General features: G+C 39.6%; 1 protein-coding gene across 2 annotated transcripts in view; it reads left to right on the top strand.

Moving 5' to 3' along the window:
• Positions 1-12,927, top strand: part of LOC137301760 (perilipin-2-like) — a 62,611-nt gene that overhangs the window by 1,745 nt on the left and 47,939 nt on the right. For both annotated transcript variants that reach the window (XM_067971384.1, XM_067971385.1), the window contains exons 2-5: positions 2,080-2,127; positions 2,409-2,607; positions 5,674-5,756; positions 6,940-7,108. In XM_067971384.1, the coding sequence (XP_067827485.1) occupies positions 2,089-2,127; positions 2,409-2,607; positions 5,674-5,756; positions 6,940-7,108 (490 nt within the window). In that variant the 5' untranslated portion in view covers positions 2,080-2,088. The remainder of the gene's footprint in view (positions 1-2,079; positions 2,128-2,408; positions 2,608-5,673; positions 5,757-6,939; positions 7,109-12,927) is intronic.

Raw genomic sequence — 12,927 nt, 5'->3', positions numbered from 1 at the left:
TTTTAAAGTCCACCTTTAAAATATAATTAGTTTATTTCCTTCCAGGGTCAATCAGTCAGCCCCTCAGCACTGGGTCACAGTGATTTGTCCTAGACTTGTGCAAGAGTTTATTTCCTTTCCCATGCCAAAGAGTGTAATGTGGCTCAGCTTGCAAGGCTGGAATATTTCATTCCCTCTTCAGTATGTTTTGGAAGGGTCAATCTTGCTGACTGCATGCAATTGTTGATCTTTGATCTACAACTTTTTGCAGTGCTTAACTTGCAAGAAGGCTCATTTTTAAAACTATCAAATTTAATGAAAAATGAGTTTATTTCCCCAAATGCGTATTGATCTTTCTTGAATCAAACTTCTTAACAGATGTCTCTGCTTGGCTATTGCCTATTCCTTTTTATTGCATTCCTCATTAGCTAACATTCCATTTTCTCCCGTCCTTTGGCCACCGCTTTTCTGACTGGCACAAATATTGGAGGGGAAGCTTCTTTGACAGTTCTGCAGTAACCGATTTCAAGTGGGTGTTAGTAAACTCTTCCAATTAGCTGATAAAATAAAGTACATTGGCTTGTATGCAGACTTAAAGCTATCTTTTAGTCTAATAAAATAGAGAGGACTATTACCTCAAATGGAGACATCCATCAACAACTAGTTGTAATGGCACAGTTTTGCTGCCCTTTTGGCTTGAAGTGTAGTACATGAGGCAGTATGACACTGCTACCGAGTGTATAGTGGAGTGATCTCAAATTGGCAGCAATATTGAGCTCACCTGGAAGAGTTAGTTTCCTGGTGCTAATACTGTGCATCTCAGCAAATACAATAGTACAAAATCACCTTGACTGCATTCTCTCCATCTTCAGTTTGCAATATTTATGGGTTCTGGAGATTATGCTTAAATTGACTTCTTAAAAATAGAATCTTATGAACAACCTAATACTCTTTACTTGCTGGACAATCATGGTTCAATATGTTGAAGCATTTCTGTTGTGCTCCACAGTAACCTGTCCCCTGCACCAATATTACCACACCTTCATTTAGCTTAATGCCTTTCAGTTTTAAATGTGTTTAACATGTCTTGTCCATATTCTGTTTGAAGTTGGTTCCATGATATCAATATCTGTGCCTTTGCCTGTTTATCTCAATTCCAATAGATGATTAGTACTAATGCATTTAAATGTAATAATTAATACTGTAATCCTATTTGAATTTTCTTGCTTGACTGCTTCTCCTCTCCTTGGTGACCATTTGCTCATCTGCTTACTGAAGTACTAGACCCTTCCTTTCAAATTTATTTTAAATAAATCCCAATTTTGTTTTGTCAACAGTGCTCCATCTATTGAAAGAAGTTGCATTCACATAGTACCTTATCATGTATCTCTGGATACTCCAGTGTTTCATAACCAATGATTCGTTTGAAATTAATGATCTTGCTCATTCTTTCTCTAGATGATGGAAGAAGCCTAGATAACATGCCCTCCTGCACTCTGCTTTAAGCTTACTCACCGTTCTTCTTCTAAATTTAAAAATAGAAAATGCTGGAAATACTCAGCAAATCAGGCAGCATCTGTGGAGAAAGAAACAGTTAATGTTTCAGGTCGATGATCTTTCTTCTACTCCTGATCGCTCCATTCCCACCTGTAATTCCGCTATTGGCTGTCCCCCTTTTCTGCTGCTTTCTCATCCTCTGCCCATCTGTCTGATTGAAAACAGATTGATGAGCTATAGCCCTTAGTAATAGGAAAAATCAAATCATTCCTTGCTGTTATCCCTGCACAACTTGCTATCCACAAATCTCCCTACAGAGTCACCAATTACAATGGATTGCCTATGATATCCTACTTTTTCTTTACCTGTACCATTTCACCCTTGAGTGCCATGCCTTTATTTGCTTTACCTGCTTTCTCATTTTGGGTGTCTGCCTCTGCAAAATCTTTATCTCCTCCTACCGAGCAGTCCTACACTATATCTCACTGCTGTAGTGTTGCCTTCTGAGGATGTAATAGTATTAATACTTCTAGTAACATTTTTTTGCTTCTGAAGTTGATGACCGGGCGTAGACTTACATGGGTGTGCACTTAATATTTACAGGTTGTCGTAATGACAGAAGACAGGCAGTGCAGTTACACTGAAAGTAAGGTAAGGAAGAACACAATACAAGCTACAATGTTAATGGATGGAAGGGAAAGGATAGACTATTGGATCAGCACTGACTCTTAACCAGGGAGCTTGTTTATGCCACTTTAATAATAGCTTGCAGTACAATGGGAATCTGGTAACAGGCATTGGTGAACTATACATGGTAAACGATAACCAAGAGCCAGTTGAAAATGACTACATGTATCGTTGACAGATGTTGAAGTGCGAATGGCAATTTATTTGCGTATCCAAGTATAACTTGTATTTCATTACTTTTATAGGAGAACTTCATAAAGAGGTTCAGCAGCCTGCTGGCAGTAAGTTCCACTTGTGACATCTTCTACAATGCTTATAACCACACCAAGGACAAATATCCTGTAGTCGCATCAGTTTGTGAGGTTTCTGAGAGAGGAATAAAAATAACTACTGCTCTGGCTGTGAAGAGCATGCAGCCAGTTCTTCAGAAACTACAGCCTCAAAGTAAGGACCTACTAGTTGTGGTGTTAACCTTGGGCTCAGTATGTGAATATGCCTACATTTATTGTCTTGCTTTCCATCTCATTCTTCCACACTGATGCTTGGCTTCAGCATGTCATCTGCCTCTGACTTCAGACATAGATATTGGTCCATTTGCTGTTCTGTTGGCTTAGGCTGAACTTAACTATCAGGACATGGCCAGCATCACCAGATGACAAAGCCAGTCAAAAAGTCCAGCAATAACTCACTGAAACGGAACATTACTGGGACTTAGAAAAGCAAAACCAAGGATGCAGTAGCTGGATGATTAATGACGTGGCAGGCCTTTCTTGAATGTAACTTTTCTTTGTCTAATAATGTTATTTAGGGTCAGGATATTTGCATAATTTGGCTTCATTGGGTTGTGTTTGTGCCATTTTAAGATAGTGTAGTTTAATGATGGATCGCCCACACTACATTGACTTAATTTGGTACTATTTTATATGAGGAAAATGTCTGATTTAGATGAAATTTGCATCTACCAGAAAGTGCACTTGAAGGGCATTAAAGATATTAATTTGCTTTCCTTTTTTTCAAAATCTTTCCAAATGCTAAAGAACATTTTTTTTGGAATAAGGTTCCATTGTTCCTTTTTAAAAAAAAAAAATTCTAAATGTTTCAAGGTTTTAAACCATTATCAAATGTCAAAACAATGGAAGCTTCAAAAATATCAAGTGGTCAATCCCTTCCCCATCCCCAGGTAGGAGAGACCTGAGAGAAAGTAATCTGTCCAGTGTCACTATAGCTGGTTTCTGGGGAGTGAGGTAAATGCAGAAGTAGTGATTGACACCCAAGCTTTAGCTGTAAGGCCTAGAAATCGTAGGAAAGAGGAAAGCCAGATAGAGAGAAAGATTTGCATTTATATAGTGCCTTTCACGATGTCAAGATGTCCCAAAGAGCTTTACAGCCAATGAGATACTTTTGAAGTGTAGTCACTGTTCTAATGTAGGAAATGCGACAGCCAATTTGCCCATAGCTAGGTCCCACAAACAGCAATGTGATAACGACCAGAAGATCTGTTTTAGTGATGTTTGGTAGAGGGATAAATATTGGCCACGACACCAAAAAGATCTCCCCTGCTCTTCTTCAAAATAGTGCCATGGGATCGTTTACATTCACTTGAGAGGACAGACGGGGCTTCAGTTTAACATCTCATCCGAAAGATGAGCAATAAGTTTCACAGTTTTGAGGTCCGGAAAAACTCAGTGTGGGGAATTGTAGGTATGTGCTGCAATTCATTGGAGCTTCAACACACTGATGTACTGACATAACCTGTAATTGAATCAGTGCCCTTTTCTGTTCAGTATATAAAAATAGAAATTCTTGCATTTATATAGTGCCTTTCACAATCTCATGCCATCCCAAAGTGCTTTACAGCCAATTAAGTACTTTTTTTCAAAATGTAGTCTGTTGTAGTATGTGGGCAAGGCTGGCATTTATTGCCCATCCCTAGTTGCCCTGAGTGTGGTGGTGATCCTTCTCCTTGAACTGCTGCAGTCCTTGTGACGATGGTGCTCCCACAATAGTGTTACATAGAGATTTCCAGGTTTCTGACCCAGCAGCGATGAAGGAATGACTATATATGTCCAAGTCAGGATGTGTGTGACTTGGAGATGATGGTGTTCTCACAACATTGCAGCTCTTGTCCTTCTTGGTGCCAAATGTCCAAGGGCAGGGAAATACTGTTGAAGTAACCTTAGTGAGTTGCTGCAGTGCATCTGTAGATTGTACATTCTGCAGCCGCACTTATTTAAGACAGCTGCACCTAAAACTGCCAAATTCAGCTTCAAAAGTCAAAGATTTTCTAAATGGTTCCAACCTGTGCACCTTCTGATCAGTTTGTAAACTTTGGAAGCCATATTTAAGCCAAGCGTACTGTAATCTCGTGGCAGGAAATCTGAAAAATGGCGCTGAGCAAAATCTTTACCTACTGTACTTAGCTTGGTTCTGGAACCTTCTCTGGCTAGAAGGAGTACTGCAGCTACTATGAAGTGCTTGGTGTTCAATTGTACATCCATCTCCTCCAAATCGATAGTTGCTGTACTGCTAAAAGGTTTTCAGTTTCATACTCTAAAAGTGTATAATGTATCTATATTAATATTATGGGATCAGACACAGATTTTTATTCCTCTGAGGTTAATGTAGAGTTGCCTCATGGGAGAGATTGGCAGTGTGGGAACTTTTTCTAAAAAAAATGGAAGCAAGCACAAAAATAATTCTGTTTGACGCTTTAAACTGACTGTTACCTCCACTCCTAGTTTTGACTCCAGTAGTGCACTTTGGTAACTTAGTAATGACCAATAATAAATGGATTATCTTCCAATACTTCAGCTTACTTGACTAAAGTGTACTGAAAAGTTGCCCAGTAACTTTCTAGTAAAGAGCCAATTGTACAGACCTTGTTTCGGTACCATTTATATAAACATTCCTCAGTTAAGTGGACTGGTTTGTGGCCTGCTCATGTATCTGCCAGTATAATTATATACCAACCCAATGTAGCATGTGGAAGAGTAGCCCAAGACTAAGTTTTTCCCTCTGACATCCCTCCTAAAGTTTAGTTCTTGGCTTCCAGATTGTTTAACTATAGATGAATTCTACTTCTATGTTGCAAGGCCTGTAGCTATTGATAAATTTATCAGTCTTATTTCCCCTTTTTTTTAAAAAAAACCGTCACAGTAGGCAAAACTCTTCACACTGTATTGTTGTGTTAATCACCATTGTAAAAAGTCTGCTCCCTCATTCAACTTGTTCAAGATAAAATCCCCAATATCATCAACACTTTCTAAAAAAAATTTATATGGTAATTGTCTTGTAAATATCATGTTTCTGAAAATGAGAAGTACATGATTTAATCTTCCAAGTCCAAATTTGTTGTGCTACAAAAATTGCAGAATGAGAGCCTACAGTGCCGGTCTTTGATATGTGCCAGTAAGCATTACCAGGCATTTACTGAAGTGTCCAAAGCACTTTGGTATATGGTTGTTCAAGTTGTTCCACTCATGTGATGACCAGGAATATTATGGCTTACAGTTGCAGTTGCCAATGTCTATGCCTGTAAAGGACTTGACTATCTGGAGGAGAAGTTTCCTGCACTTCATGAGGACTCCATAAAAGTGAGTTTGTGTCTGTCTGTCTGCCATCATGGTCACGGGTTTAAAAATATCAACAACTTATATATTTTTATATAGCGCCTTTAACATAGTAAAACATCCCAAGGTGCTTCACAAGAGCATTATCAAACAAAATTTGACACCAAGCCACATAAGGGGATATTAGGACAGGTGACCAAAAGGTTGGTCATAGAGGTAGGTTTTAAGGAGCATCTTAAAGGAAATGAGAGGTTTAGGGAGGGACTTCCAGAGCTTAGGGCCTAGGCAGCTGAAGGCACAGCCGCCAATGGTGGAGCGATGAAAATCGGGGATGCACAAGAGGCCAGAATTGGAGGAGCGCAGAGATCTCGGAGGGATGTAGGGCTTGAAGGAGGTTACAGAGATAAAAAATAAAACTGCTGCTGGGGAGTAAAAAAGGTTTCCATTGATGTACAAGGGTTTTACTAAAGGTCTTTCCTTTTTAGTGCTCCTATTTGGATCATGGTACACTTCAAAAGCATTGTATATACTGAAACTGGGAAGGGTTGCAGGTTTGACGTCATGCTCGAGATGAACATACACTTTGGTCAAATGAGTCCCATTATAATCAATTCAGTCAGAAGAAAAATGCATCTTTTCTGCACTTAATAAGAATACATCTGTTGCAAAAGGAAGATTGGAAGAATACAGATATCAACAGCATTGATTTTTGAGAGGGTTGGGGGAGGAGTTTGGAATTCTGCAATGCAGAGGATCAATAAGTAGGAGTAGGGAGAAAGGGCCCATGATAGAAAATACTGGGAATACAGAATAGGCTTGTCAGCATCTGCAAAGGGAAAAGACATTTTTTTGGATATAACCCTTTTAGTTCTTTTTCTGTAGACACTGATGGATTTCTTCTGCATTTCGAGCAATTTCTTTTAATACAAATGCTGGAAATTGAAACAGTCTTTTGCTAGAACAGAGTGGGCTTGATTGACCCTTTTCTTGCTTCAGTTTCCCTTGTGTTTTATACAACATGATATTTGGATTTAGCTTGTGGCGCAGAGAGTAGAAGGGTTGTGTAACATACCATTTTTAGAAAATTTAAAAACTTGTATTTTAAGTAGGGTTAGTGCCAGGTTAATTCAAATAGTCCTTCATTTATCCAATAAAGGCATTAACTTGTATTTACAATGTAGTAATATCTGTACTGATGTCTTTGCAGATTGCATCAGATGTGAAACAAATGGCAGTTATGAAAGTGAAGAACATAACAGATAAAGTCACCATTCCTATCCTTCATGTCTCTGACAAAGCAATAAATGTGGTGACCTACAGACTTGAGAAAACTAAAGGTTTAGTTGACTCTTATCTACCAAATGAAAACGAGAATGGTAAGAATCCTCTTTTTTTTAAAAAAAATTTTGGTCACTGTTTCCTTACATGTGATACACAGATGACTCACTCCTAGACCTTGGCTGCTAGAAGGCTCAGCAGAATGGCCTAATAGCTACTTGCATTTAAATAGCACCTTTTAATGTAGTAAAATGTGCCAAGATGCTTCACAGTAGTGTTAACAGAAAGATGCTATATAACATCTGTGGTGGGTAAAAGTTTGGAGTCTATTATTAAGGAGACAGTAGCGGAACATTTGGATAATCATAATTTAATAGGACAAAGTCAGCATGGCTTTACGAAGGGGAAGTCATGTCTGACAAATTTGCTTGAGTTCTTTGAGGACATACGTACAGGGTGGATAAAGGGGAACCAGTGGACGTAGTGTATTTAGACTTCCAGAAGGCATTCGACAAGGTGCCACATAAAAGATTATTGCTCAAGATAAAGAATCACTGGATTGGGGGTAATATTCTGGCATGGGTGGAAGATTGGTTATCTAACCGGAAGCAGAGAGTTGGGATAAATGGTTCATTCTTGGACTGGCAACCAGTAGCCAGTGGTGTTCCGCAGGGGTCGGTGCTGGGTCCCCAACTCTTTACAATCTATATTAACGATTTGGAGGAGGGGACCAAGTGTAACATATCAAAGTTTGCAGATGATACAAAGATGGGAGGGAAAGTGGAGAGTGAGGAGGACATAAAAAACCTACAGGGGGATATAGACAGGCTGGGTGAGTGGGTGGAGATTTGGCAGACGCAATACAATATTGGAAAATGTGAGGTTATGCACTTTGGCAGGAAAAATCAGAGAGCAAGTTATTATCTTAATGGCGAGAAACTGGAAAGTACTGCAGTACAAAGGGATCTGGGGGTCCGAGTGCAAGAAAATCAAAAAGTTAGTATGCAGGTGCAGCAGGTGATCAAGAAAGCCAACGGAATGTTGGCTTTTATTGCTAGGGGGATAGAATATAAAAACAGGGAGGTATTGCTGCAGTTATATAAGGTATTGGTGAGACCGCACCTGGAATACTGCATACAGTTTTGGTGTCCATACTTAAGAAAAGACATACTTGCTCTCGAGGCAGTACAAAGAAGGTTCACTCGGTTAATCCCGGGGATGAGGGGGCGGACATATGAGGAAAGGTTGAGTAGATTGGGACTCTACTCATTGGAGTTCAGAAGAATGAGAGGCGATCTTATTGAAACATATAAGATTGTGAAGGGGCTTGATCAGGTGGATGCGGTGAGGATGTTCCCAAGGATGGGTGAAACGAGAACTAGGGGGCATAATCTTAGAATAAGGAGCTGCTCTTTCAAAACTGAGATGAGGGGAAACTTCTTCACTGAGGGTGGTAGGTCTGTGGAATTTGCTGCCCCAGGAAGCTACATCATTAAATAAATTTAAAACCGAAATACAGTTTCCTAGAAGTAAAGGGAATTAGGGGTTACGGGGAGCGGGCAGGAAATTGGACATGAATTTAGATTTGAGGTTAGGATCAGATCAGCCATGATCTTGTTGAATGGCAGAGCAGGCTCGAGGGGCCGATTGGCCTACTCCTGCTCTTGTTTCTTATGTTCTTAAATGCAAGTTCTCTTTTCTCTTTCTTTCCTTCTCTTTCTCTTTTTCCCCTTTTTCCTTTTTTTTTTGCTCTTGTGTGCACTTGTAATGTAAAAAATGGAAAGGAAATAACTTTTTAAATATTAATATTTTATGGGATAGAGGACCACAGGGACCTTGGTGTTCAGATACATGGCTCACTAAAGGTTCCAGCACAAGTATAAGCCTTCATAAAACAAGAAAAAAAATTATTTTTTTGCCTAGCTGTATAGCATACAAAAGCAAGGAATTAATGTTGAGCTTGTCCAAGACCTAAGTTAGGCCCAATATTTTAAGGAATACAATGAGGGCAATAGTAAACATTTCCACTGGTCAGCAATAAGGCACAGGTTTAAGATGAAATGCGCAAAGAATTAAAGGGTGGTTAGAAAAATATTATTTCATAAGTGTAGTTAGAATGTAAACATCTCTGCCACAAACTGTTGTTGAAGCAAATTAGCTGCTTGAATAAAAAGATTATTAATGGTTGTGAGGTGGAGTGGAATTAGACTGTATGGAGAGGGAGAGGGAGGGGGAGCAGTAGTGCTTACTTGATGGGCTGAATGGCCTGTTTCTACGGTGTAACATTCTACGATGTTCAATAGACATTTTAAATTATGTAAATGAAGCAGTTTGCTTTCTACGGAATCCCAGTACACTGCAGCAATGTATTGAAATGGTGATATGCTGTGGGATCTATAATTACCCCTATTATATATATATATATATATTGGCTTTAGTAATCTTCACACTCAACATACTTTCTTGCCCATATATTTATCTATGTGAATATATAATTATCCCTATGGATGCTACACTGTCTATCACGCAATGTGTTCATAATGGAGCATCATTTGAAAAAACAAATGTTGGTGTGTATATAGACCTATAGAAGACTGGTATAAAGCATCCTAGATAATTGCATGTGGAATATTGTCCTTCAGATGAGAGGAAGTGGAAAGGATTTTGTGAAGGACAAGAAAAATCTTAGATCTTAGGTCGATGAGCTAAGGAAAAATTTGCATTCTCACTTTTAAAAAATGTTGGTGATTTTATCCAAAATTGGGGTAGAACCAGCTGATCAAGCAGTTAAACTTGAGGAATAACATCAAATGTGATGCTGATTAATGTAATAGACTGCCACCCATGTAGTAAATATTGACTCACCTTTTTGAAGCATTCAAAATGAATTAGATGCTGGATGTTTTGATAGAGACAGGCGGTCTTGAGGTAGAATAGTGGTTGGGTCATGCTGAACGATTTTTTTTTCCTCATTTGACACATGTAGCATTTCAATCCATGCCTCTTGTATCTTTATCATAAAACTGGGAGAAGAAAAATCTCTTTATCTTCCACTAGAGGATGCTGTCTTTCAGGAATCAAGTCTAATCTGTATGGACTAACTGATTTTTTTTCATCTAAACACAAATGTCCCAACCGTTCCTGTAATTACATGTGGGCAAAATGAGCATTCGACATTCACAACTTTCTCCTTACAGATTTTACCCAGTAGCATTTATAAGGTACGTTCTGCCTTGATGTGTGTAGCACATAACCTGAGTGCTTGTCCAGTCAAAGACCCCACTGGGTGGTTGCATTGGGACAACCATGGCTCACTCAAATGTACAAAGCAAAATTTTCAACAGTTTTTTTTAATCAGAAGTACAAACACCAGAAATGTCTGCACTGTGCAGAAATGTGTGTCACTCACTGCAGTTCGATTTACTGCTGTAGGCTGATGTAATGTGACTTCTCCACTCAGTGAGACAGGGTCAGAGTTGAGGCAGGGAGGTGGTGGCTCAATCTAAATCACCATTGTTAAAATGCCACACTGCTGAGACTGTCGGAGGTTGTAGGCTCAGGACTCGCTGCGGATTTGAACAAATAATCCAAGCCGACCTTTCGGTATGACAATGAGAAACTGCTGAATTGTTGGAAGTGCTGTCCTTTGAACTTGACATTAAACCGAGGCCGTCTCTGTTTAGGTGGATGTAAGATCACGTCGTCGTAATTGAAGAAGAAGGGTTCTCCCAGTGTCCTGACCAATGTTCCTCCCTCATCAACGTCACCAAAAATAGTTTATCCAGTCATTCATTCAATTTGCTGTTTTTTGGGAAGTCGCCAATTGGCTGCTGTGTTTGCCTACATTTCAAAAGTAATCCATGACTTGTAACGCATCCTGAGAATGAAGGGAGAGGGTGCTACATAAACTCATTGTTCATTTTATTTCAGAAAATAAAACAAAACCAGAAACTAGTTCTAATTCAATAGTGGGCAATGGAAAAAATGTAATGTCTTTCAACATCGTTAAATCTCTAGTTTATTGTGAAGGGATAGACAATTTGTCCAAATGAAACACAGACTCAGCATTTATAAGGCATTTCATTTTAATGGGGTGGAAAAATAAGTGCAGCCTAAAAGTCACTGTAACCTTCAATATAGTTCAGTGTGTCAGGCAGAGTCCTCTTGAAGCAGTTCCTTGAGGACTGAGTGCCATTAGTTCTTCAACATGAAAGGGGATCGCCCTGTGCGAAAACTATTTAAATTTACAACTTGCAATGGAACCAACAGAACCGTACACTCTGTTCAGTACAATCAGGAAGGGCTATCCATCCTGCACTACTGACAGTGAAAACAGCAGTAAAATACTGGCATCGTACAAAACACAAACTGCAGCGACACTAAATGTGGGGAGTTGGCAAGCTTGCAAACAACTGAAGCCCAGGCTTGACCAGCTTATTAGAGGATCCTTAAGCCTGAGACTTATGTATCCTAGAGGATGATGTCCTCCTTAACAAGATCCTGTGATAGGAGCTGATTTGAAAGAAACATTTTGACCATGCTCTTATTTTTAAAATAAGAAACTTGGCTGAAGAGTCGAGGTAGATGGTGCAAGAAAGTGTCAAGATGGAAGAGGAAGTGAGGTAAATCAGGAATTGGTGATTCAGTAAAGCAAAGCATTGATTCTTTTTTTCAATGGTTGTAGATTGTAGGAGAAGGGAAAGCCTGAGGGAGGTAAGAAGTTACAATTTTGAGGTCCTGGAAAAACATGTGTTAAAGTAGGAAACAGCCCAATGAGTCTAGATTTAATTGCAGCAAGGAGGAAGGATGTTGAATACTGTATTTGCAGCTTAGAAGGAGCAACAAGACTGGTCAATGTTCCCTTAACTTGGTTCTAATCAGAATAAAATTGCAGGCTTCAGTTTTCTTTCAGATTTGGATTATGTGATTGTGAATGAGCAATATCATAGGATTATAGTGCATTTCACATCCTCAGGATGTCTCAAAGCCCTTCATAGCCAATGAATTACTTTTAAGTTCAATCAAGTTTTGTAGGCAAATGTGGCAACCAATTTGTGCACTGCAAGAACCCATAAAAGGCAGTGAAATTAATGACCAGTAATCAGTTTTGATGATTAAGGGATGAATGGTGGCCAGTTACCAGGAGAATCTCTTTCACTCGTGCCATAGAATCTTTTACGTTCACCTGAACAGGAAAATGGGAGCCTTGGTTCAGCATCTCATCTAAAAGACCGAATCTCCTACAATGCAAAGCTATCTCAGTACTGCATTGGAGTATCAGTCTAGATTATATGGTCTAGTCCTGGAGTTGGGCTCTTGACTGTGACTGTGGGTGAGAGTGCTGCCAAGCTGACAGAATTAACCTGGTACTTAACCAGAGTGACTTAAAATGCAGTTAAGTGCAAGCGATGGGAATTTCTTTTTTTATTATTCATTCATGGGATGTGGGTGTCGCTGGCGAGGCCGGCATTTACTGCCCATCCCTAATTGCCCTTGAGAAGGTGGTGGTGAGCCGCCTTCTTGAATCGCTGCAGTCCGTGTGGTGAAGGTTCTCCCACAGTGCTGTTAGGTAGGGAATTCCAGGATTTTGACCTAGCGACAATGAAGGAACGCCGATATATTTCCTCTTGGGGAGGGTGGAGTCTCTCGATCGGCCATTGTAACTTCAGCAGAAACCCTGTTTACGCCGCTCTTTATCCGAAGTTACGGCCGCTGATTGGGAGAACATCCAAGGAAATTCCCAGTGCTGGTTTCGGAACATTCTATTTAATATGCAGAATTCCAGTGTCTTAATTCACTGCTCATGTAGTGAACTCGGGGTGGGGGAGGAGCCACTTCAAAGAAATGTGTCCAGGTACTGAGCAATCTTCCTTGTCTTCGGAGTGATGTTGGCCTTTTTGTCATCCAATACCACAGC

This window comes from Heptranchias perlo, chromosome 34, assembly GCF_035084215.1.
Source record: "Heptranchias perlo isolate sHepPer1 chromosome 34, sHepPer1.hap1, whole genome shotgun sequence".
NCBI lineage: Eukaryota > Metazoa > Chordata > Chondrichthyes > Hexanchiformes > Hexanchidae > Heptranchias > Heptranchias perlo.
The sequence above is the reverse complement of the archived record's forward strand: the minus strand, read 5'-3'. Positions and strand labels throughout refer to the sequence as shown.